At 37.5% G+C, this 27,625-nt stretch overlaps 1 protein-coding gene across 3 annotated transcripts in view; it reads right to left on the reverse strand.

The window, feature by feature from the left end:
* Positions 1 to 121: 121 nt before the first annotated feature.
* The window catches only part of zdhhc17 (zinc finger DHHC-type palmitoyltransferase 17), a 31,263-nt gene continuing 3,759 nt past the window's right edge, over positions 122 to 27,625 (reverse strand). For 2 of the 3 annotated variants that reach the window (XM_051688633.1, XM_051688635.1), the window contains exons 2-17: positions 21,801 to 21,901; positions 20,948 to 21,070; positions 16,878 to 16,955; positions 16,615 to 16,759; positions 16,178 to 16,242; positions 15,941 to 16,103; positions 15,332 to 15,457; positions 12,752 to 12,894; positions 12,545 to 12,647; positions 7,080 to 7,202; positions 6,772 to 6,834; positions 6,505 to 6,598; positions 5,923 to 6,006; positions 2,919 to 3,076; positions 2,430 to 2,524; positions 122 to 2,032 (exon numbers count right to left, since the gene is read on the reverse strand). In XM_051688633.1, coding sequence (XP_051544593.1) covers positions 1,894 to 2,032; positions 2,430 to 2,524; positions 2,919 to 3,076; positions 5,923 to 6,006; positions 6,505 to 6,598; positions 6,772 to 6,834; positions 7,080 to 7,202; positions 12,545 to 12,647; positions 12,752 to 12,894; positions 15,332 to 15,457; positions 15,941 to 16,103; positions 16,178 to 16,242; positions 16,615 to 16,759; positions 16,878 to 16,955; positions 20,948 to 21,070; positions 21,801 to 21,901 — 1,803 coding nt within the window. In that variant the 3' untranslated portion in view covers positions 122 to 1,893. The remainder of the gene's footprint in view (positions 2,033 to 2,429; positions 2,525 to 2,918; positions 3,077 to 5,922; positions 6,007 to 6,504; positions 6,599 to 6,771; positions 6,835 to 7,079; positions 7,203 to 12,544; positions 12,648 to 12,751; positions 12,895 to 15,331; positions 15,458 to 15,940; positions 16,104 to 16,177; positions 16,243 to 16,614; positions 16,760 to 16,877; positions 16,956 to 20,947; positions 21,071 to 21,800; positions 21,902 to 27,625) is intronic. The other variant, XM_051688634.1, reaches the window with a different exon arrangement.

The raw sequence follows: 27,625 nt of genomic DNA on the forward strand, positions 1-27,625 counted from the left end.
CACTAAAAGCTACAGTCATACACTTGGATAATAGACGATTTTGTTTTGTGGCAAGATAAAAAAAATAAAAATAGGAGCAGCTTCAACTAACACGGACAAATTAAAAACAAACAAAAGTCACTCACAGAAATAAATTGTTTATGTACAGATGCACATTCTTTACATCAAGTTCATCCCGTCAGCTGCTGCTATGACAATACCGCACCAACAGGAAGAGGAAACTGAGGAGAGCAAAAGGTGGAGGAGCTTGCTCTTTACGTAAAACGCAAAGCTCCCTCGGAGACAGTGGAATATCAAGCTTGATTCTTCAGTAACAACAAAAATAAAATAAATAAAATAAAAATCAGTGCATTGTTTTTAGGCAGACAAAAAAGCCGCCACGACCAAAAATAAAAAAACAAACGGAAGGAGCCCCTCTTGCGGGCTGGCATATTAAACTGTATATTCCATTAAGTTTATACAGCTATCAGGTCCACTTAATGGCTTTCCCAAAACAGCATTTTTAATGTATAAACTTTCTAAAACTACACATACATAATAAATAGAGTTTCACATAGGAGTGTGTTATTTAAAATCTAAGGGCACCAGGGTGAATCTCACGAAACCTGTCAAGAACATGGTAAGGCCAAATTTTACCCCAAAACGGGAAAAAAGATCATTTAAATAAAACAATTAAGCCTATTTTAGGACCATTATGATTGACGCATTGTGAAATTATTTGCAAATAATCTTAAATAATGCTTAAAAAGTAGGTGCAAAAAAAAAATTTTTTATATATATATATATATAAAATCACACACATTGTATATATGGCAAAATATAATATATTGTTTCATACTTTTGATTTTCAAGTCAAATGTGACCTTTACAGGTTTTGTGAGATTTGTCACCCACCTAAACTATTAAACATGCTGTATATGTACACATATACTGAAATGTATAAATGTTGAAAACATGTAAAATGACCACATGGTACCATACTTACTCTTTGAAAAATACTCTATAAATAGGTTAAAATAAATATGTTTTACGTCACATTATTTAAGAGGGCATCTCTCTAGTCATGCGACTACATGATGCCTGTTTTGATCAGATTGATATCAAAATATCAGCAAAATTCAGGCAATCATACAGAATCATGATCAGGAGAATCAAGGCAGCTTAAAGGAACAATTCACCCAAAAATTAAAATACTGTCATTCTGGTCATTTCGAACCATTTGCTGTTATATTTCTTCTCGTAAAAGTACCACAAATATAGTTCACGAGTTATATGGACTACTTTTATGACACTTTTTGGAGCTTGAGAGTTTATAGTCACTATATGCTTTCATTGTATGGAAAAGAGCAGTTTGAACATTCTTAACAACAGCTTGCCAAGTCATTCAGGGTTTGGAACAACATAATGGTGCCTAAATGATGACAGAATTTCATTTTTGAGTGAATTCTCTCTTGCCACACAACTTCCGCTTATGCTATGCTGAATCTCAATCCTGTTCAGAGTTCCAAGTTGAACCAGGATTTAAATGATGAATATTTGATATCACATAAAAAAAAAAGCAATAGAAAAGGGGCCACAGGACAAAAACAGTAAAATGAACTCGATGGAAAAGCACCCTGTGTGCAAAACAATCCAAAAAAACGTTTCCAACCAATAGAGAGTATGCTGCATGCTGCTGATGTCATTAAAGTCCTCCTCTTCCTGTTCCTCTCGACCCTGCGTCTCGTAGTGCTGTCTATGGCAGGGGGGCGGGTGCAGTGGGCAGGTAGAGGCGGGTCGGTTGGTTACGGTAGCCAATAACAGCATGCGAATCCTGACTGGGTGAGGTTTGTAGTCTCTCGGCAAAGAAGATGGTCCCGGTGAGCAGCACTTCTCTCTCATCTTCTGACCGCGCTACACCAGCTGGTATCCTGAGCCGGACACCTGGTCGTACTCTATTGTGTACTGGGAGGTCCAGTCTACAACCACGGGCCGCAGCAGACCACAGCAGCGCAACTCGAAGAAATCTATGAGGTTCCGCATACAGCCGTGACTACAAGCAAAAAAAAAGCCATGAAAATTACTGGTGACAATGTTTAGACATTTATTAATTCATTCCAGAGGTAACTGACTAAATCTGATGTTTGTATAGGAACAGGAATTACTGACCGAGTTAGCAGCGGTAACTAAGGTGAGCGAGGCTTAGCGAAGGGTCAATTGCCAACAGCATCATTTTTGTAAACATTTAAACAGATTATAGAGTCAAATGACTCTAAAACCAACGTAATTACAGTGAATATACAAAGTACTCCTCCATAAAATGATTCATGAATCATGATTGCTTTACAAAGGAACCATTCACTGTTACTCGTTTAACACCCTTGTGTGTTTAAACAGTCTAGGGCAAGTAAAATGAGCTGTTCTCAGCTGGTCTCATTTAAACAACTCACCTGAAAGGGCTCTCGATGGACGTGGCTGTGACTTTAAAGTGCTTATATCTTCTGGCATTCATTCGCTCATTTGTTGTGATGCCTAGAACAGCAATCTATAGAGGAGAGAGCAGCATATCAAAAAACACAAACTCTGTTCCGAACCTTAGTGAGCTGCCGTGCGGTCTACAAAGGCAGCAACATAACTGAAATGGAAGGCTACTAAACTGAAACACATGGCTCAAACAACACTCCTCAAATGAAGCACAATAGAGACTCCACTAATGCTCACATGTCCAATACTAGCATGTGGCTATCATATTTAAATACTTCATTGTTACTTTAATTAACATTTCAATTAGAACAATATTCAATCCATTTTTGTACTGGAATAAAAACAATTCAGTACAAAATTACATCAGACCTATGATGCCCAAAAATGTGAACTATGTAGGCAGCTCACTTAGTTACAGAACACATTTAGACTTATAACAAGTGTTTGTGTCTCACCTGGTAGAGCTGGCACATAATGAGCACAGCAACCCACATGAAGTGAAACACACTGTTGAGGAACATCCAGAACATCCACGGCGAGCAGGTGGCGATCTGAGTGAGGTACATCCAGAAGCCGTCTTTAGTATAGCTGGTCACACAGTGAATCCTCCAGTCTATAGAGACAATCAATGTCAATTCATCACAAACATCTAGAGGCCATCTAATCTCATAAACAAGATAGACAGACAGACAGATATGTAGACAAACAGATAGATAGATAGACAGACAGATAAATTTGTAGACAGACATACATGTAGTCAGACAGATAAATAGTTATGCAGACAGACAGATAGTTTTGTGGACAGACAGACATGTAGACAAACACACAGACAGATAGAGAGATAGACAGATAGTTATGTAGACAAACAGACAGATATACTTTTGTAGACAGACAGATAGATAAACAGATATGTACACAGACAGACAGATAAACAGTTACTGTATGTAGACAGACAGACATGTAGTCAGACAGATAAATAGTTATGCAGACAGACAGACATGTAGACAAACACACAGACAGACAGAGATAGACAGATAGTTATGAAGACAGACAGACATACAGATAGATAAACAGATAAGTACACATACAGACAGATAGTTTTGTAGACAGACAGATATGTAGACAAACACACAGACAGATAGAGAGATAGACAGATAGTTATGTAGACAAACAGACAGATATACTTTTGTAGACAGACAGATAGATAAACAGATATGTACACAGACAGACAGATAAACAGTTACTGTATGTAGACAGACAGACATGTAGTCAGACAGATAAATAGTTATGCAGACAGACAGACATGTAGACAAACACACAGACAGACAGAGAGAGACAGATAGTTATGAAGACAGACAGACAGACATACAGATAGATAAACAGATAAGTACACATACAGACAGATAGTTTTGTAGACAGACAGATCATTTTAATGTAGACAGAGAAACATGTAGTCAGACATACAGACAAAAAAATTGTTATGCAGACAGACAGACAGTTATGTAAACAGACAGACATGTAGACAAAAAGACAGACAGATAGTTACGTAAACAGACAGACAGAGATACTTTTGTAGACAGACAGACAGATATATATATATATATATAGACAAATATGCAGACAGACATACAATTAGTTTTGTAGACAAACAGATATGCAGACAAACAGACAGACAGATAGACATATGTAGACAGACAAACAGTTATGTAAAGAGACAGACAGATATATACTTTTGTAGACAGACCGACAGATACATTTAACATGTAGTCAGACAGACAGACAGATAAATAGTTATGTAGACAGACAGACATGTAGTCAGACAGACAGACAAATAGTTATGAGACAGACAGATAGTTTGGTGGACAGACAGACAGTTATGTAAACAGACAGACAGAGATACTTTTGTAGACAGACAGATATGTACACAAACAGACAGACAGAGAGATAGACATATGTAGACAGACAGACATACAGTTATGTAGACAGACAGTTAGATACTTTTGTAGACAGATAAATGTTTATGTAGACAGATAAACGAAGTCAGACAGACAGACATGTAGTCAGACAGACAGACAGATAGATAAATAGTTATGCAGACAGACAGTTATGAAAATAGACAGACAAAGATAGTTTTGTAGACAGACAGACATATAGATAGACAGAGATGTCGACAGACAGACAGTTATGTAAAAAGACAGACAGATAAATAGTTACACTGGCAGCTAAAAGTTTGGAATAATGTACAGATTTTGCTGTTTCGGAAGGAAATTGGTACTTTAATTCATCTAAAGTGGCATTCAACTGATCACAAAGTATAGTCAGGACATTACTGATGTAAAACACAGCACCATCACTATTTAAGAGGACAGCAGCCATCACTCCAACACCTTATCCTTGAGTAATCATGCTAAATTGATCATTTGATACTAGAAAATCACTTGCCATTATATCAAACACAGTTGAAAGATATTTGGTTCATTAAATGAAGCTTAACATTGTCTTTGTGTTTGTTTTTGAGTTGCCACAGTATGCAATAGACTGGCATGTCTTAAGGTCAATATTAGGTCAAAAATGGCAAAAAAGAAACAGCTTTCTCTAGAAACTCATCAGTCAATCATTGATATGAGGAATGAAGGCTATACAATGCTTGAAAAGATTTCATTCAAAGGTGTACACTACAGTCTTCAAAGACAAAGGACAACTGGCTCTAACAAGGACAGAAAGAGATGTGGAAGACCAGATGTACAACTAAACAAGAGGATAAGTACATCAGAGTCTCTAGTTTGAGAAATAGACACCTCACATGTCCTCAGCTGACAGCTTCATTGAATTCTACCCGCTCAACACCAGTTTCATGTACAACAGTAAAGAGAAGACTCAGGGGTGCAGGCCTTATGGGAAGAATTGCAAAGAAAATGCCACTTTTGAAACAGAAAATCAAAAAGAAAAGGTTAGAGTGGGCAAAGAAACACAGACATTGGACAACAGATAATTGGAAAAGAGTGTTCTGGATCTTAACCCCATTGAGCTTTTGTGGGATCAGCTAGACTGTAAGGTGCGTGAGAAGTGCCCGACAAGACAGCCACATCTATGGCAAGTGCTACAGGAAGTGTGGGGTGAAATATCACCTGAGTATCTGGACAAACTGACAGCTAGAATGTCAAGGATCTGCAAAGCTGTCATTGCTGCACATGGAGGATTTTTTGACGAGAACTCTTTGAAGTAGTTTAAGAAGTTCTGAATATTGTTTTCAAATTGTAATAGTAATTTTTCACATTATTAATGTCCTGACTATACACTGTGATCAGTTGAATGCCACTTTGGTGAATAAAAGTACCAATTTATTCCATAAGAGCAAAATCTGTACATTATTCCAAACTTTTGGACGCCAGTGTATGTAGACAGACAGACAAATAAATGCACAGAAGTGTGTACTGTACGTGTGTGCGTATAACTCACAACAAATGCAGCCGTATATCATCCAGCAGATCATACACAACAGGAAGAATAAATAACCCATAAAATAACGGTGGTTTCCACTTCCTGTCCAGAGATAAAGATAATTAAATCATCAGACAGAAGAGAGGAATGAGTCACATCTCTCTCTCTTACATTCCCAATTTCATGCACAACAATCAGACTTTGGCTCAAACTAATCCAACAAATTAAACAGTTGGCTGGCCAGGGTGTATATCGATAGTTTGAGAGCAGGTGTGCGTGTTTATATGTGTGAAATGACTTCTGACTCGACTTGTCTCTGAAGCCAAGTTTTTAGGTGAGTGCTGAAACAAGAAAAAATGATTACGAAGTACAGAACTACTATAAGGGTCTTTTTCACCAAGTAATGAGGCCTGTGTGTGTGAAAAACCTTGTTTTTTGTGTTTTGTTTTAGGGAGATTTTGAGATGCAATTTTCAGGTGACCTGCCTCAAAACCAGATAAATCTGCTCAGAGAACACTCTCAGGCTCTTCATGTTAATAATATCAAATGAAAAGCTCTTTTTAGGAAGAACATGTGCTATTGCGTCATTGGGAGACTCACCTACGCAGTTGCCAACCCACGGGCAGTGGTGATCAAACTTGGCGATGCATCGATTGCACACGGCGCAGTGTTTTGATCTGATGGGTTTCCGTATCTGAGGAGAACAGGCCGTTAAACTGTGTTTTATGTGAGGGCACCTCAATGCAAATTTCAATGCAAATAAGACTATTTGGTTATCAGTTGGCACACTTTCAAGGACAACACCTGTGTGAAGAATGTTAAGTGTTAAAGCAGTTGTTTTTATAATGGGAAAAGAGTCATAATTACCAAACAGGTGCTACAGAATATACTGAGATCCAGAGAACCCGTTTCTGCCAATTCAACTATAGTCTAGAGAAGAAAAAAAAAAAAGGAGAGCTTAAGAGAAAAGACTGCAACTCGTTAAAAAGTGCAAGCTCACCCAACTGTCAAATATTTCTGAAAATGACATAGACATGTTTATAAATCAATCACAAAATGTAAGCTTACCCCCTAGATTCTATGATATTCAACACAATCACAATATGGTCAGTCAGGGTCAGGCCTGCTAAACACATGGTGTAATTACAGATGAACTCTTCTATTTGACATTTTACCTTTTTCTTCTGCTCCTCAGAGGCTTTGATAATGCCAGGGTCAGATTTCCAGGACTTGCCAAAGTTGTAGAAGAGAGCCAGACTGTTTAGCAGGAAGGGCAGGTGAATGGTGACGAATGGCAGATGTGTGGAGAGTTAAGAAAGCTTGCTATGTTATATATGACACTGCAAAACACCAATGAATTTCCATGCACTTTACCATGAACGTTCCAGTCGTTTGTGATTACTGGATAAGGACTTTTAAGAATCGATTGGATTCAGACTGATTCACTAATTAATCAGGTGAACTGGTCAACTGTATCAGTGAAAATAATTTCAAAATGATAAAAAAAAAACAAAAAAAACATTTGCTCACAAATCTCTACAAAACAGCAATATGCAGACAAATATTTTAGAGCAGAGCATAACTCCCAGCCCTTGTAAATCTTACTTATTTCCAACTGTTCCAAGACTGTAGAACTGTTCCATGATGCTCACCATGAAAGCTTAGATTTTATTTTAAACCATGTCCACACTAATTTGTTTTCATCGATTAATTTCGCTTCATTTACGCATCTCATTCACACTAGAACAGCGGTTTCCTCCACCAAAAACAGAGCGTTTCGAAAAGAAAAAAAAAAAAAAAAATGCTCTCTACTACTGTATACTTTGGAGAACAATGAGGTTAGCAAACTGAAAATGGAGTTGTCAAACAAAAATGAACACACAAACAAGTTCATTTGAAAACGCATTACAATTTCACCATATTTATGCCTCTCATCCACACTAGAAAGGCGGTTCCCTTCATCCGAAAACAGCGTTTCAAAAAAACGCTCTCTATTGGAAAAGAATGACATCAGACAACTGAAAATGGAGTTTTCCAACAAAGATGGACACACAAACAAGTTCTTTTGAAAACGCATTACAATTTCACCATATTTATGCCTCTCATCCACACTAGAACTGCCTTTTCCTCCATCTGAAAATACTCTCCGTTACCATATACTTTGGAAACCAATCAAGTTATGCAACTGAAAACTGAGTTTTCCAACAAAGATAGACTAGTATGGAGGTGTCCTCAGGCTATGTCCACACTAATACGCTTTTGTTTGAAATCACATAAAAATGTCACCATATTTACGTCTCTCCTCTGCACTAGAACAGCGGTTTCCTCCACCAAAAACAGAGCGTTTCGAAAAAAACACTCTCTACTACCACATACTTTGGAGAACAGTGAGGTTAGGAAACTGAAAAAGGAGTTGTCAAACAAAAATGGACATAAATAGGTTTTCGTTTAAAAACGCATTACAATTTTGCTATATTTACGGTTCTCACCCATACTAGAACGGCCTTTTCCTCCATCCGAAAACAGAGCGTTTCGAAAATACTCTCCGTTATCATATACTTTGGAAAACTATCAAGTTATGCAACTGAAAACTGAGTTTTCCAACAAAGATAGACTAGTATGCAGGTGTCCTCAGGCTATGTCCACACTAATACATTTTCGTTTGAAATCATATACAAATTTCACCATATTTATGTCTCTCCTCTGCACTAGAACAGCGGTTTCCTCCACCAAAAACAGAGCGTTTCGAAAAAAACGCTCTCTACTACTGTATACTTTGGAGAACAGTGAGGTTAGGAAACTGAAAATGGAGTTGTCAAACAAAAATGAACACACAAACAAGTTTTCATTTGAAAACGCATTACAATTTCACCATATTTATGCCTCTCATCCACACTAGAACAAAGTTTTCCTCCACCGAAAACAGAGCATTTAGAAAAAACACAATCTACTACTGCATCCTTTTGAAAACATGATGTTAGGAAACTGAAAACTAGGTTTTTAAACAAAAACGGACAAGTGTGGATGTGGTCTCGGACTCTGAACTTACTTAAATCAGAGCAAATACTGTCCCAATAACGGAGTTTCCAAACACAGTCATACAGATAGTGGAAATATAATGTTTACATTATCCCAGTATTCCTGTTGAGTCTCTAAATCTCAAGACTTCCAACTTATTAAAGTTTTGCAACTGATAGCAAGACAATTGTAGTAAATTTGGGGAAACAAACTTTCTCTCTTCCTGTTCAAACAGAACACAATCTGACAAATGACTTCATGAATTGAGACATACAGTTCTGTGGAATTCAGAACCGCAACATTTTAATGAAACAAGGGGGGGAAAAGTCACTTTCTCCTTTAAGGGAATCAGTGCTTTTTCTAACATGCGACACAGCTGGGTTATTCCAAAACGGCACGGGTAATAATTACAGCAGAAACGTCTGTGCTCAAGCAGGAACTGAGTCCCCAGAGGAGATGCTTTATTGTTGCATGATGAAGACGATGGGGAAACAGACCCACCCAGAGCGCTTGATCTGATTTCAACTGCAGTGTTTGTTTCTATTCCTGAGGTCTGCTGAAACACACCTGGACACATGGCTATTCTGTGCACACTAAACACACACAACCACCACTCCAAAACCTCTTATTATAGCAGAGATCCACACAAACCACACTTCAACAGCTTCACTCAAAAGGCAGATCCAGACATGAGTCACTGTGGTGTGTTTAAGACAGGAGGAAATACTTCAACTTTTGGGAAGAAATCCTATTTTCCACTGTTTGACAGAGCCATAAACACAGAAATGTGTTGTTACAGAGCAAATTCTGCTATAGATCGAGAGATGTGTATTTGTACCCGCTTCTCTCACTCTCACCCACATATTATGACTCAAGGTGTAAATTTCACTATATTTATTGTCACTCCTGATTAAATTTTCCATGGAATCTTAGCCACATCCATGTCAAGCTAGAGAAAGCCTGTCGTAAATGGATATATCTGCCTGGAGCTTTATAGTACAAAGTGCCAATATAATGTTACAACACCTTTCTCTCAATCTGTGGCAAATCGGCCAAGACAGACCGACTAAATTAGGGTTGGGTGATACAATCAAAATCTTTTATGTCAGCACAAGTCATTTTATATCATGGTAACTGTTCAGACTGTATGAAGTGTTCTGGGGCATCTCCAATAGAGCCCGTTTTGAGACCGATACTGATATTAGAGAGGGAAAATTCACCGATTACCGATATGGTGACCGATATAGCAAATTTTTGAGCTGGAATGAAAACAGACCTTTTCTATGTTGATTGTTCACCGATTTTGCACCGATATGACTATGCAAAGGTACTCAGAAGGCTGCTTTCTTAAATATTTTTATCAAAGAATATTTGACATTATTATTATACATTGTCAACAAATTCTAGAAATGAACACTGAGAAAATAAAGCAAAAATTAAAATAAAATAAATAGCTAAATAAACATCAGTACTGTTTAGTATCAGTCAATTGCTGACCATTAAAATAAAGAATAAATTAAAATAAATAGCTAAATAAACATCAGTACTGTTTAGTATCAGTCAGTTGCTGACCTTTTAAATAAAGAATAAATAAAAATAAAATAAATAGTTAAATAAACATCAGTACTGTTTAGTATCAGTCAGTTGCGGACCATTTAAATAAAGAATAAAATAAATAAAATAAAATAAAAATCAGTACTGTACGTTTAGTATCAGTCAAATGCTGACCATTTAAATAAAGAATAAATAAAAATAAAATAAATAGCTAAATAAACATCAGTACTGTTTAGTATCAGTCAAATCTGAACATTTAAAAGAATAAATTAAAATAAAATAAATAGCTAAATAAAACATCAGTACTGTTTAGTATCAGTCAGATGCAGACCATTAAAATAAAGAATAAATAAAAATAAAATAAATAGCTAAATAAACATCAGTACTGTTTAGTATCAGTCAAATGCTGAACATTTAAAAGAATAAATTAAAATAAAATAAATAGCTAAATAAAACATCAGTACTGTTTAGTATCAGTCAGTTGCTGACCTTTTAAATAAAGAATAAATAAAAATAAAATAAATAGCTAAATAAACATCAGTACTGTTTAGTATCAGTCAGTTGCTGACCTTTTAAATAAAGAATAAATAAAAATAAAATAAATAGTTAAATAAACATCAGTACTGTTTAGTATCAGTCAGTTGCGGACCATTTAAATAAAGAATAAAATAAATAAAATAAAATAAAAATCAGTACTGTACATTTAGTATCAGTCAAATGCTGACCATTTAAATAAAGAATAAATAAAAATAAAATAAATAGCTAAATAAACATCAGTACTGTTTAGTATCAGTCAAATCTGAACATTTAAAAGAATAAATTAAAATAAAATAAATAGCTAAATAAAACATCAGTACTGTTTAGTATCAGTCAGATGCAGACCATTAAAATAAAGAATAAATAAAAATAAAATAAATAGCTAAATAAACATCAGTACTGTTTAGTATCAGTCAAATGCTGAACATTTAAAAGAATAAATTAAAATAAAATAAATAGCTAAATAAAACATCAGTACTGTTTAGTATCAGTCAGTTGCTGACCTTTTAAATAAAGAATAAATAAAAATAAAATAAATAGCTAAATAAACATCAGTACTGTTTAGTATCAGTCAGTTGCTGACCTTTTAAATAAAGAATAAATAAAAATAAAATAGCTAAATAAACATCAGTACTGTTTAGTATCAGTCAGATGCAGACCATTAAAATAAAGAATAAATAAAAATAAAATAAATAGTTAAATAAACATCAGTACTGTTTAGTATCAGTCAAATGCTGACCATTAAAATAAAGAATAAATAAAAATAAAATAAATAGCTAAATAAACATCAGTACTGTTTAGTATCAGTCAAATGCTGACCATTTAAATAAAGAATAAAATAAATAAAATAAACAGCTAAATAAACATCAGGGGCCGGTTGCACCAGCTATACGTACATTACAACTCAGCCTAGTTGTGAAGTAAATGGGCACTAAGTCACAATTTATGCTCTACTAAATATTTGAGCATTGCACCATTAAATTTATGTAGGACGTAACTCTACTTATAAACTAAATATATACGGCAGCACTTACTGCACTGACAAACTATAGCTGGCTAACAGCAAACAGATGTGATAAACATGAGTGACATGGTTGTCAGGGACAGGGTTATTGTTATATTAGTTATATAAAATGATGGGGTAATTTTTTATTAACTTTCCAATATGTATTTCACAAACTAGTTAGCAATTTAATGAGAAGAGACTGCTCAAATCCACACCGTTTAACTCCGCCCTGTCTGCAGAACCACCATCAGCGCAGAGTCAGCTCTGTAATCAATGGAGTCGGAGCGCACTCTGCTGGACAAACTACGCTATGACAATTCTAAAGTATTGTTTTCTGCATTATATGTTCTGAAAAAAAAAAAAGTTTTCATATTGACGCATATTGGTAAAATATACGGTGATACGATATATCGGTGAAAGGCTAATATCGGCCTTGAATAAAAGTGCCAGTCTGCTATTCTTGGTCTCAACTTAATCAATTTCATTAATTAAGTGAGGTAAGAACTTGGAGCACATGAAAAGGATATCATTCCAAAACCAATAAAACCAGGTGATGTACATCCAGAACTTGGTGGCCAAATAGATGCCCAGAGGAAGAGCACTATGCATGGAGTGATCGAAGAAAGACCTATAGAGAAAGAAGAGAAAAGAGAACACGTTTTAAGTGATGACAGCCCTCACTCACAGCCAGATTAGCACAACCACACAGATATAACAGTGTGTGTGATGTACTTTGAGAGGAACTGCACGACGAGCCACACTGCTGCATACATCACACCCTTGATAAGCCATGAGTCAATGTCCAAATCAGCAATGAACCCCACCAACCAAATCACCAGGAATGGAGTTCCCAACATCACCTTCTGCCGGAACTCCTGCAAACACACACAGTCACGTATTTAACTTCAGTAACATGACATATTTCTGAGCTTCACAGAATATTCGGGGGGGGGGGGGAACTTGATCTTGTCAATCAATAAGCATTTGATTGGATCATCCAAAATGAGGCATTTGTAATTGATATTAGTAGATAACATTATTTCCTGCCACTTCAGAGTCACTTCAGAGGTGGAGAAATTTACTATACTTGGATAAGAGATTTTGAAAATATAATATATTTTTGGTTTAGAATAGCGTGCACTGATGAATCGTGCACAATAAGCTTGGGTCTTATGAAATTGAAGGAAATTAAATTTTCTTTTGAAAAACTTTTGATATTTTAAATGTGCTTTTTTTTTTTCATTTGTACTTTTTCTAAATATCATGTTTGAAATTTTAATTAAATGTTATCATCACAAGCATTGCATTATTTGCATTTAACATCAAATTATTATTTATTTGTTACAAATAAAGTGCTTCTTTATACAGTTGAAGTCAGAAGTTTACATACACCTAAGCCAAATACATTTAAACTCAGTTTTTCACAATTCCTGACATTTAATCGTAGAAAACATTCCCTGTTTTAGGTCAGTTAGGATCACTACTTTATTTTAAGATGTCAGAATAATAGTACAGAGAATGATTTATTTCTGCTTTTATTTCTTTCATCACATTCCCAGTGGGTCATACATTTACATACACTTGTTAGTATTTGGTAGCATTGACTTTAAATTGTTTAACTTGTGTCAAACATTTTGGGTAGCCTTCCACAAGCTTCTCACAATAAGTTGCTGGAATTTTGGCCCATTCCTCCAGACAGAACTGGTGTAACTGAGTCAGGTTTGTAGGCCTCCTTGCTCGCACACGCTTTTTCAGTTCTGCCCACAAATGTTCTGTCGGATTGAGGTCAGGGCTTTGTGATGGCCACTCCAATACCTTGACTTTGTTGTCCTTAAGCCATTTTGCAACAACTTTGGAGGTATGCTTGGGGTCATTGTCCATTTGGAAGACCCATTTGCGACCGAGCTTTAACTTCATGGCTGATGTTTTGAGATGTTGCTTCAATATATCCACATAATTTTCCTTCCTCATGATGCCATCTATTTTGTGAAGTGCACCAGACCTCCTGCAGCAAAGCACCCCCACAACATGATGCTGACACCCCCATGCTTCACGGTTGAGATGGTGATCACCCTTTTTCCTCCAAACAAAACGATGGTCATTATGGCCAAAAAGTTAAATTTTTGTTTCATTAGACCAGAGGACATTTCTCCAAAAGTAAGATCTTTGTCCCCATGTGCACTTGCAAACTGTAGTCTGGCTTTTTTACAGGGGTTTTGGAGCAGTGGCTTCTTCCTTGCTGAGCAGCCTTTCAGGTTATGTCGATATAGGACTCGTTTTACTGTGGATATAGATACTTGTCTACCTGTTTCCTCCAGCATCTTCACAAGGTCCTTTGCTGTTGTTCTGGAACTGATTTGCACTTTTTGCACCAAACTACGTTCATCTCTAGGAGACAGAATGCGTCTCCTTCCTGAGCAGTATGATGGCTGCCTGGTCCCATGGTGTTTATACTTGTGTACTATTGTTTGTACAAGTGAATGTGGTACCTTCAGGCATTTGGAAATTGCTCCCAAGGATGAACCAGAATTGTGGAGGTCCAAAAAATTTTTTTCTGAGGTCTTGGCTGATTTCTTTTGATTTTCCCATGATGTCAAACAAAGAGGCACTGAGTTTGAAGGTAGGCCTTAAATGCATCCACAGATACACCTCCAATTGACTCCAGTTAGCCATTTAGCCTATCAGAATCTAATTGGCTAATTGTCTAAAGGCTTGACATCATTTTCTGGAATTTTCCAAGCTGCTTAAAGGCACAGTTAACTTAGCGTATGTAAACTTCTGACCCACTGGAATTGTGATATAGTCAATTAAAAGTGAAACAATGTGTCTGTAAACAACTGTTGGAAAAATTACTCGTGTCATGCACAAAGTAGATGTCCTAAATGACTTGTCAAAACTATAGTTTGCTAATAGGAAATCTGTGGAGTGGTTAAAAAAATTAGTTTTCCAAAGCACAACACAAGTGATTTTTTTGTCAAGTAAAGTGCTGTACAATAGAATATCACAAAACGAAAACATTGATGAAAACTAATATTCAGTATAACAGCTCCCTTGCTTAAATATAAGATCAGTAGTGCACAAAGTAGACTGAAATGTTTAATTGCATGATTTTTCGTAGTTAAATATAATTGTGTAATTTTATCCCAAATTTGTAAAATTCTGCGAAATTCCATGTTTCATAGTTAATTCCGTTTTTTTATGACTGGATTACGTGATCGCTGAAAACATAGGACATTTATTAAGATTATTTAGATTTTATATCATATGTCATTTTGATTCAACATTCAGGACAAAGTATTTTGGCTACTTTACCTTGTCCATTTTGAGTCGTTTCAGGTACGACGGGCTGTCGTAACCTTTGGCCTGTCTGGCCTCCTGTAAATGGTTGATCATCCACACATTCTTCCTCTGTTTGGCCAAATCCAGCGGCGTCTCCCCCTGACACAAATGACATATGTTTTTTGTTTTTTTTTTGTATTTTTCCCCTTTTTCACCCAATTTGGAATGCCCAATTCCCAATGCGCTCTAAGTCCTCGTGGTCGCATAGTGATTCACCTCAGTTCGGGTGGCGAAGGACGAATCCCAGTTGCCTCCGCGTCCGAGACAGTCAACCCGCGCATCTTATCACGTGGCTTGTTGAGCGCGTTGCCACGGAGACATAGTGCGTGTAGAGGCTTCACGCCATCCACCGCGGCAACCACGCTCAATTCACCATGCGCACCACCGAGAACAAACCACATTATAGCGACCACGAGGAGGTTACCCCATGTGACTCTACCCTCCCTAGCAACCGGGCCAATTTGGTTGCTTAGGAGACCTGGCTGGAGTCACTCAGCATGCCCTACAAATGACATATGTTATTAGATATCTACACTCATCACATCAGTGCCTCACTCCTCACAGCAATCATCTGGACTTTACCTTGATGTTCTGTGCATCTACATTAGTATTGGCATCCAGCAGCAGACTGATGACTGTTGTGTTTCCTGCCAGTACTGCCCAGTGCAGAGCCGTGTTCTTATGATATTTATCACCCAGATTCACAGACACGTTAAACGTCAGCAGCAGCCGTGTCGGGTCAACACTGCAGTGTAACACAAGACATATTAGCTTTACATTTCACAACTGTGAAAGAATACATTCTCTTTGGAAACACACCTATGTGTTCGATAAGCTGCCCACATCAAAGGGGTCATGCCATTCTGATCCATCATATCAACATCCTGGAGGATTAGAACAAAGATTTCAAAGCAAGAACAGATTGAGATTAAATACAGAATACAACAGCGGCTACATGTAATATTTATTTTCTGAACTTTAAGTAACTGTGGCATTGTATAGGTCAAGCATCTGTGGATAGAAATGTCACATATGCCCCCTGCAGGTTGAAAACTCACAATATACATCAAGAATCGTGTGGGGAAATATCTTAATTAGTGCTGATATACATTCAGAAGAGTGTTTGTCTTAATCAGCCACAGCTGATAATATTTTGTTGGCTGCTTGGTTTCTACTTTGTCAAAAATCTTATAGCACATTATTGTACTGTGTATTAAACATCAAATATGTTCTGATTGCCAGGAATTTTGTTGTACCTGTCCCTTGGCAATTAGATATGCCACTATTGAGGTGTGTCCAAACTGAGCAGCCAGGTGAACACAACTGCAGCCTTCGCCGTCAATCAGAGACGGATCTGCGCCATACTTCATTAACTGCACCACCATGGATAGGTGGCCCTGTCTGAGACAGAGAAAGAGAGCAGACTGATCTCAGATGAGAAAGAGACAACACACCTCCTATTGAATGCAATAATAAAATATCACACTAGCCAGAAGCACACACAAAACTAGCATGTCACCTTGTGGCCCAGTGCAGTGGTGTTGAATTGAGATCTCCTCCCAGCTGGTCCACTATTGCACCTTTAGATATGTAGTACCTGTAAACATACAAAACATTCAGAAAAACACTTGACCATCCAGTGTTGACCTCACAGTCAGTGTTAATCTGGTCAACGGAATAACTGACGAAAATAACAATCAAACGGTTTTAATAAAAACATACTGTTGACGAAAATATGATGAGAAAAAAAAAAAAGGTTTTAAATATTTTTTTTTTTTTTAAATGAAAAATCTAGAAAGAATTGATTGAAATAAAGTATATATATATATATATATATATATATATATATATATATATATACATACATACACACACATACATACAGGTGCATCTCAATAAATTAGAATGTCGTGGAAAAGTTCATTTATTTCAGTAATTCAACTCAAATTGTGAAACTCGTGTATTAAATAAATTCAATGCACACAGACTGAAGTAGTTTAAGTCTTTGGTTCTTTTAATTGTGATGATTTTGGCTCACATTTAACAAAAACCCACCAATTCACTATCTCAAAAAATTAGAATACATCATAAGACCAATAAAAAAACAATTTTAGTGAATTGTTGGCCTTCTGGAAAGTATGTTCATTTACTGTATATGTACTCAATACTTGGTAGGGGCTCTTTTTGCTTTAATTACTGCCTCAATTCGGCGTGGCATGGAGGTGATCAGTTTGTGGCACTGCTGAGGTGGTATGGAAACCCAGGTTTCTTTGACAGTGGCCTTCAGCTCATCTGCATTTTTTTGGTCTCTTGTTTCTCATTTTCCTCTTGACAATACCCCATAGATTCTCTATGGGGTTCAGGTCTGGTGAGTTTGCTGGCCAGTCAAGCACACCAACACCATGGTCATTTAACCAACTTTTGGTGCTTTTGGCAGTGTGGGCAGGTGCCAAATCCTGCTGGAAAATGAAATCAGCATCTTTAAAAAGCTGGTCAGCAGAAGGAAGCATGAAGTGCTCCAACATTTCTTGGTAAACGGGTGCAGTGACTTTGGTTTGCAAAAAACACAATGGACCAACACCAGCAGATGACATTGCACCCCAAATCATCACAGACTGTGGAAACTTAACACTGGACTTCAAGCAACTTGGGCTATGAGCTTCTCCACCCTTCCTCCAGACTCTAGGATCTTGGTTTCCAAATGAAATACAAAACTTGCTCTCATCTGAAAAGAGGACTTTGGAACACTGGGCAACAGTCCAGTTCTTCTCCTTAGCCCAGGTAAGACGCCTCTGATGTTGTCTGTGGTTCAGGAGTGGCTTAACAAGAGGAATACGACAACTGTAGCCAAATTCCTTGACACGTCTGTGTGTGGTGGCTCTTGATGCCTTGACCCCAGCCTCAGTCCATTCCTTGTGATGTTCACCCAAATTCTTGAATCGATTTTGCTTGACAATCCTCATAAGGCTGCGGTTCTCTCGGTTGGTTGTGCATCTTTTTCTTCCACACTTTTTCCTTCCACTCAACTTTCTGTTAACATGCTTGGATACAGCACTCTGTGAACAGCCAGCTTCTTTGGCAATGAATGTTTGTGGCTTACCCTCCTTGTGAAGGGTGTCAATGATTGTCTTCTGGACAACTGTCAGATCAGCAGTCTTCCCCATGATTTTGTAGCCTAGTGAACCAAACTGAGAGACCATTTTGAAGGCTCAGGAAACCTTTGCAGGTGTTTTGAGTTGATTAGCTGATTGGCATGTCACCATATTCTAATTTTTTGAGATAGTGAATTGGTGGGTTTTTGTTAAATGTGAGCCAAAATCATCACAATTAAAAGAACCAAAGACTTAAACTACTTCAGTCTGTGTGCATTGAATTTATTTAATACACGAGTTTCACAATTTGAGTTGAATTACTGAAATAAATGAACTTTTCCACGACATTCTAATTTATTGAGATGCACCTGTGTATATATATATATATATATATATATATATATATATATATATATATATATATATATATATATATATATGCTAAATTAAGCAGCTATATCCACAACATAAAGGTAATATCTGCGCAGACAATGAAGCCAATGAGCAGGTGAACTTGAACCAAGTTAAGTTCTAGTCAAAATGTGTAACTTGTTTTGTGAATACACTGCTTCCTTTAAATGTGCCACACATAACGCAATATCCTGAACTGTCTAAACGTGAGGAATTCAAAACAGAGTAACTTCTAAAAGTAGCTAATACTTCAGTACATTCATTATATGCTACTATTTCAGGAGCTCAGGTTTTCAGGACCGTTTTCTCATGTTGTTTAATCTTACATATAAAAAATATATAATTTTTTATATGTCTGAAATAGGGCTTTGAGTCAATTAAAAATGTTTAACTAATTAAATTGACACAGTTTTCTGTGATTAATTGTGATTATAACAAACATTTAAAAACTATAATCATATGGGGTCTGGGTAGCTCAGCTAGTATTGACGCTGACTACCACCCCTAGAGTCGTGAGTTCGAATCCCAGGGTGTGCTGAGTGACTCCAGTCAGGTCTCCTAAGCAACCAAATTGGCCCGGTTGCTAGAGAGGGTAGAGTCTCATGGGGTAACCTCCTCGTGGTCACGATTAGTGGTTCTCGCTCTCAATGGGGCGTGTGGTAAATTGTGCGTAGATCGCAGAGAGTAGCATGAGCCTCCACACGCTGCGAGTCTCTGCAGTGTCATGCACAACGAGTCACGTGATAAAATGCGCAGACTGACTGTCTCAGAAGCGGAGGCAACTGAGACTTGTCCTCTGTCACCCGGATTGAGGTGAGTAACCGCGCCACCACGAGGACCTACTAAGTAGTGGGAATTGGGCAATCCAAACTGGGAGAAAAAGGGGATAAAAAAATAAACAAAAAAAAAGTTGGGCAGTTCTGCCGTTTTCAAGTGGACTTTAAATAATAGGATCAAATGGGCAGATTCAATTTATATCAAGCTTTATTGGCAAGAAAAAACTAAGTGTACATTGCCAAAGCATTATTAGACAATATACATAAAGATATAAAACAAACTGAATGCTAAGGTTTAATTTCCTAAAGTTTAAAATCTCAAAACTATTATTTTCTCAGGCTGTCATTCAGTCACTACAAGTATACCTGACTACAGCTTGCTGAACAGCCAGGTCCTTCTCAGTCTCTCTCGCGAAGTTTCATTTTTAAATTGGTTCAGATGACAGCAAGTGAGCATTTTCAGGCACTGTGAAGAGATACCGTTTGGCAGCTTGCCCGTATCTCTCCCACACTTGGCTCACCGCTTACGGGTGAAGTCTTCATTCTCCATACAGTAAATCCGCTCCTGTATTTATTATGCCCGGGACATGCAGCGCACGTAATGAGTAACCGTGCACTGCTCCACACAATCAGTTTCTGTGCTAGGATGTGCAGTCGAGCGTGTACCTCCCGGAAATTTATATATGTCAATTTTATCTACAGGAAGTGAGGAAAAATTTTAATGAAGTTTCAGGAAGTGTAAAAGAAACTGCATCAACTGCATTCAGAGGGATCAGTCAAATATTAAATCACAGAAATCTTTTCAAAATATTTGAATATTTGGTCGAAGTTTGTTCTTCAACAGTTTGATGCATGGTTTTGTCATTTTGTACATTATCAACAACTAAAATATGTTGTTTTTGGTGACTAAAATTATATGCCATTTTAGTAAAGGTAAAATTGACAAAAATGAATGAATTTGACATAAAACATTGACTAAATTTAAAGGACATTTTCATCAAAAGACAAAAATGTACTGAAATAAAAACTGTGAAAATGAACACTTCTCACAGTTAATCATCAGTTGCAAAAGAGAAGCTAAAATGCACAACTACAGCGTGTGTTGCAAATCTCCACCCCCAAGATGAGGACATGCATGTGCCCACACACAATTGCAACAATTTCAGTCTGTGCTGTCTGATTGTGCTGCTTTTCTTTTTCAGCACTCTGAGTGTAATTACTCTCTCTCTTCCTCTGTGTGTCTTAATTGTAACAAGAGAAAAAAAAAAAAAATCTAACTGGGAAAACTGTCAGATCCAAGAGAGACGTACTTGACCAGGTCGACGCGGTTGTTTATTGCCGCCCAGTGTAGGAGTGTGACATTTTCTTTATCTGGTTGACGCACGTCATACCCGGCCTCCACCAGCTCACGACAGCGCTCGAATATCCCGTACCTGCACAAAAACAGTTCAAATGAAACTATAAAACCAATCAAGTACTAATTAACTGGAGTAAACACCTAAGTCACAAGGTAAAGGCAATCATGACATGAGACACACCGAGACATGAGACACACTGCATTCTGATAGGTCAAGTGTGGCATTCTGCAGTCAAATGTTTGTGTTTAATGACTGCTAAACTGTGTAATCGGCCGCTGTCCCTGGAAACTGATTTCCTGCATGTAGTAGCTGTGCTAGTTTAATGTCTCATATCACTCCATGCTCTCTTTATACTTGCATAATACAATCATTTCAACTTAAATACATGTTTCAATTAATTTCGTAAGTAGCAAGGATGTAATAAGCAGCACATAATGTATGTTATTGCAAAATTAACCCTCTCAGGAAAGAAGAGTGGTCTTGTATCACCCTGAATTAGTTTGCTGACTGAACCTTATCCCTTTTGATGTATTTGATGTTTGATAGTGGATGAGTCGTACAAGGTCACCAGAATACATCATAAACACAGTTAGTGCTTACAAACACATATATATTACAAATCACACTGTGTACATTCAGAGGACTGATAATACATTTTGCCAACATATGCAGCAAAGTCTGAAATGTAATGTTAAAATCTCCAGAAAGTCACAGCACAGATACAAAACACAGTGTGGACAGACATGAGCCATCCCTTTAAGGAAATAGTCATGCTTTGAGTGTGTTTGTGTGTATACACACTCACTGAGTGGCTTTGACGATGTCCCAGGTGCTGTAGTCATCCACATGGCTCTTGCGGCTAACACTCTCGGTGTAGCCATGGTTATGACTCTGGGGTTTAAGTTCCTGCAGGCGATAGAGTCAGACAGTCATGTCAGGAATGGATGGATGGCAACTGAAGGCATATGTGTGACATATACGGTCAGTCACAATGGTGACAAAGAACCCTGATATCTCACTCAAACACACTGTTCAAGACTTGTGACATAGCCTACTGAAAGAGGCATTTAAAGGGATCATGTCAAGGATGACTGAAAATCAGAGGATCAGAGGAAAACTGGCACACAGAGTTTTTATTTATTTAAAATGTAAAATTATAAGTGGACTTATAAGGTAAAAGTGCAACAGATTAAAGGTCAATTGATAGTGGACTTTGCCTTAATCGATAACTAAGGTGGTGGAAAAGGCCAATAACGATGGGTTTTTAACCTCCTGAGGCCCGAGTGTGATCTGCTGTGTGGACTATTTTGCATTTTTTGATTTGTAACTAGTAGAACCTACTAAACATGCAATAAATAAAAATTCTAGAGCAAATAGTTTTCATAAATATTGATGCGGGACTAAGTTGCAAAGTTTTAAATAATACCAAGTTAAAGAAAGTCCCATTTTTATTATGTTTCCAGGAGTGTTGATTATTCATGTTTCTGAGATGTTACAGACATTACATCATAAATTAGCATAATTAATTCTGATTCAAAGTAATGTCCAGCATCATCCAATCACTGACAACCATGTTAAAATAAAATGATACATTATAAATTCTGAATCTATGTACTGATTATCATTGTCACATGTCTGTCAAACATGTTGAGTGATCCAAACGTCATCTGCAGCCTGAAACTGAACTTTTGATCAAATTTTAGGAGTGAATGCACTTAACTGCATAGAGAGCTATAGGATGCTCCCTTGCTCCCCAATCAGCACTGGTAATGGATTCAGAACAGTTCAAAATGCACCTTATTTTCATCCTAGCTCCATATAAAGCCTCTGAAAGCAACATTTATCAGCTTTTGGATGAACCCATTGATTCTTAAAGTGATAATGCACTGAAATTATAGGATTTCTAAGGAAATAGTGCTAAAGTACACAGTGTACATTATGTTCATCAGCGTGGCGTTTCGCAATAAATCACTCAAATTTTAAAAATGGCATATTGGATGAAACTAGAGACTCTGATCTTTTGACTCAAACAGGTTTCGATGTAAAAACTTTATTGGGTTTCTTACCAGATGTAGTTCTGTTGGAGTTTCTCCCAAAGACAAACTCCGCTGTGGTCGGCGCCATGTTGTTTTGACACATGAAAATGTAACCCTTTACTGACAGCCCAGAGTCTTCCGAACTGAGATCAGTCAGTTTAAAATAAATTTTAAATTATGCGTTGCGTTTACCAAAGCCAAATTACATGGTCTACGCATGTGTACGTGGGGGCCGCGGGGTCACTATCAGCATAATATTTGTCCGATAATCGACAGTTCCGAAAAGCAACTACTGGAACCGATTAATCGGTAAAACCGATATATTGGTCTACCTCTACTATGGATAATGTAGAAGTCCCTTTAAAGACAAAATGTTTTGGTCTGCATGTGCTACTGATGCTGGTACTCACAGGTTTCGGGGGAAAGTGGGGGTGGAGGGAATGTCCACCAGATGTCCCAAAGCACCTACTATATTATGTATAGGCGGCGTCTGGCTATTATATTAAAGGCTCAGTACTCAAGAGATGATAATGTCCAGTTTAATCCCCCCAAACATCCTGACCCATTCTGACCTGAACCTCCAGCTGTACCCTGTACACCAAACCCTGACCAAATCTTGACCTTGCTATTAGTATTAGCCTAATTAAACTACAGATATTACAATCCTTTGGCTTCTTTAGCAAAACACAGATCACAGTTTAGATGGAAGAAATGTTGTAAAAACTGAGGGACACCTTCTAGTATAAGCATGAAAAAACACAAAGGACAAACAGAACACACCCACAGGACACAGGGGAGTCCTGCAAACACACTGTGTGTTAGTGTGTAATGTCAGGCCAGCATTGTGCACATAACAGTGATGATATACACACTGACCCTAGAGATCCACAGATAAAGATCATGACCCATTCAAAAACACAAATGAGAATGCATTAATAGTCGATAGACCATTTCATATAGCATAATCCGCATCTCAAAGTCCAGTATGGAACCTAAATCTGTTCATTAGTGAACAGTTAATGGCAGGTGATGATAACAAGGGTCAGTATTAGCATCAAGAGCAGCTTAATCGGCACCTGAAGGCAAGAATCTGCACTCTTGCATCCAGAACGCCTTAACATAAAACTCTTTGAATACATCAGGGAGGGACTGTTATTACCTTCCCAGGGAACTTAAAATACACCTAACATTCAGTAAAACTGTTTTTAGTGTCTGTGTTAATGACAGATCTGTCTAGACAGAAAGTTTCAGTAAGAAGCCTCATTACCATCCGAGTAGAGGCAATTAACTATAGAACAGCACAATTAAACTACTTTGAAGAAAACACTCTAAATAAGTGATGAGGTCAAATATTTATTTTTAAAGGGCTGTTCTGTCGTGAAAGCAAAGGTCTGTCCAACGGTCTATTAACAGAACTATTCAGGGGTGTAGATTCTGGAGAGGATGTGCCTTTATTTATACCATGATCAATGGAAACAAGGGCAAATGCTTCATGCTACAACAGTCCTCGTGGTCGCGTAGTGATTTGTGACTCAATCCGGGTGGCGGAGGACGAATCCCAGTTGTCTCCGCGTCTGAAACCATCAACCCGCGCATCTTATCACGTGGCTTGTTGAGCGCGTTGCCACGGAGACATAGCGCGTGTGGAGGCTTCACGCCATCCACCATGGCAATAGATTTGTCTGGATATTTTCTAACACTTTCTGTTTTTTCCTTCTCATGTTTATGCAATTTAGAGTAAATATATATATATATATGTCGCATAAGTGTTTGTTTCACTTTAAAAAAAAAAATTTCGCACATCTGATTTGCTGTTGTATTATGTTTATCAGCATTTATATCGGCTATCAGCCATCCTGCTCTCTAGATATCGGTATCGGCCATTGAAAAATCCATACCGGTCGACCACTAGTCAACAACCCAAATTATCAAATGCACTGAATTGGTGTCTACCAATGAAAACATAATGCTTCCGCACATGCATAACGCCTGCTGAAGACAATTTAATAATTAAAAAATTAAGGTCTTATCCAAAAACCTTGATTTTACTTATAAATGTATTTTTTGACCAACACAGTCCTATAAACTAAAAAACAAAAAAACAAAAAACAAAACAAAAAACAGCAAAGTATGCAGTAACCTAGTTTTCCGTTTTCAACTCTCTGGTCGCAGATGTCCACTTAACCCAAATTCAGAATGCATATATGCATCGCATTAGTGTTAATGCAGGTTATTATATTCCAAACCATGTCAGTGCTCAGAGGAACAGATCACATTAGCAGTCCAGAGCTGAACTCACAGAGCTGGGGCTCACACACACTGCAGATTTCTTTTAGGCCTAATTCATGGCGATGAATCTAAAAAACATGCTCGGATGTATTATGTCGCATATTTCAAATAAACAGCATTATGCAACACACACTACCATGATACTACAGTGCAGAATGAAGCTTCCTGATAGAGGTAGACTTAGGAAATTTAAGACTTAAGGTGAATAGTTTCCCTCCACTTTTTAAGCAGGAAACACAAAACTCAAAAACTGGCTGCACTAGAGCAGCTGGTCTGATTGAGATGGTCTAATTCAATACTGGTCTAATGTTCCACTGCCAGTGAAACGACCAGTTACAGCATCACTGACAGATACCGAGATGCCTGGCTTTCAATTAATACAGGAAGACATTACATTTCCAGCTCTCATGAGCCTTATCCACAGATTAGCAACAGCTAAATATTTTGCTCGTGCCGTTATTCATGTCAGAGTATTTAAGATTAAGTGAATCTAAACATCCATTATTGTATGTCTGATTGGCCATTAACAACTACACAACTGACATTTATTCTAGAAAAGCAGGGTGCACACTGTACGATTTTTGCCATGATTCTGCCGTCAAAGAGATATATTTTGGGAACTGTAATTGGGAAATTGGCAGTTTTGGATTGCTTTGTTCGACATGCACGGCTGATTAATCACCTTTGTGATTAGGCTAATATTAGCCTCTGACGAAGTCCTAGAGGCTCTCACTGAGGTTACACTGTACAATCTGACAAGCAACAATTGTCAAGAACAGAACAAAACTATGAAAATTGTGACTGCATTTTTGCAAATTGGCATTACGTGGTTCATTAGCCAACACGTATGGCAGCAGTTCTGATGTGAAATATTCAGTGTGGTGACAAGTGATTAACATTTTCTCCAAAACAGTTTCACTTTTAAATGAACAAAACCTCCCTCCATACCCTCAACCTAACCAATAGTGACATAGAAAGCAAATGTGAGATAAAAGAGCTATTGCTGAAATGGTGCTTCTAAGACACTTTCGGCTCACGTGTTGACGGATGTGCTCTTCAGGACTCGTACCCCGATCCTTTGCATCGCAAGTGCAATGCCCTATCAGTTGAGATGAGGGCACCATGAATGCAGACAGATATGTACACATTTTGGAGCAGCATATACTGCCATCCAGCACTGTCTTTACCAGGGACATCCTGGCATTTTCAGCAGGACAACTTCAAACCACATATTGGCCAAATAAACAGAGAGTGTGGGTGCTAGATTGGCCTGCCTGCAGTCCTGACCATCTCCATTTGAGAATGTGTGGTGCTTTATGAAGCGCACAATACGGCAACGAAGACCCCGTACAATTGTGCAGCTGAAGACCTGCATAATGGGTGAATGAGGGAAAATTCCACTTTCTAAACTTAAACTTGAGTCTTCAGTGCCTAAATACTTAATAAGTGTTATTAGAAGAAATGTTGATGTTTCACAGTGGTAAACATTCGACTGTCCCAGCTTTTTTGGAGTGTGTTGCAATCATCTGATTTGAAATGACTGTACATAAAAAAACCATAATATAATGTGTAGCTGCAGTGCTTTCAATCTCACAAAGGGTGATTATAACTTACAAATCACTCCTTTTTACTAGCATTTTTCATACTGTTCCAACTTTTTGAGAATTGGGATTGTAATAGGGTTAAGTTGGAAGTGTGGAAGTATTTTGGTTTTCATTAAAATGCAGAGGGATTGTTGTTCGGAGTTGGTTTCCCTTCATGTAAAACATGTGGCAGAAATATGGCAGCGAAACACGGGAACACCTCCAACATGTTCGCTCATCTGCGGGACAGGTAAGTTGTGACAGTTCTGCTCATTTTTCCAAACTGTTTTTGAAAACTGAGAGACAACTATCTAAGTGACATCTAAGACAACAAAGAAAGTGAACTGTTTAGCTCTCTTTCAAGTGGCCGAAAAGTAGTTCACTAAAACTCTGCTAGCTACACAGTAACGTTTGCGTCAGTTATTAAAATTGCAGCTAGCGCCTAGCTATATATTAGCTTGCTATCCAGAAAAGAACTTGCATGCTATTGTTGTAGCCCAGTAGCTGGCTCGATAAAATTAGTCTAGCCTTACGTTAACATTAGCCTCTACAAGACATGTTGTAGGTCTGTACTGACCAGTGGCCCCAATAAATGACCATTTAAATATTAAGACCTTAACTTAATGTTATATTTGGCATGTATCTATGGTGTTGATGGTAGATTTTAAACATTTAGGGTTCTTTTCAAGTTCTTTGTTATCTGTTAATTTAATTGTCCAGTT

The sequence above is a fragment of the Myxocyprinus asiaticus genome, chromosome 45 (genome assembly GCF_019703515.2).
Source record: "Myxocyprinus asiaticus isolate MX2 ecotype Aquarium Trade chromosome 45, UBuf_Myxa_2, whole genome shotgun sequence".
NCBI classification, from domain to species: Eukaryota; Metazoa; Chordata; class Actinopteri; order Cypriniformes; family Catostomidae; genus Myxocyprinus; species Myxocyprinus asiaticus.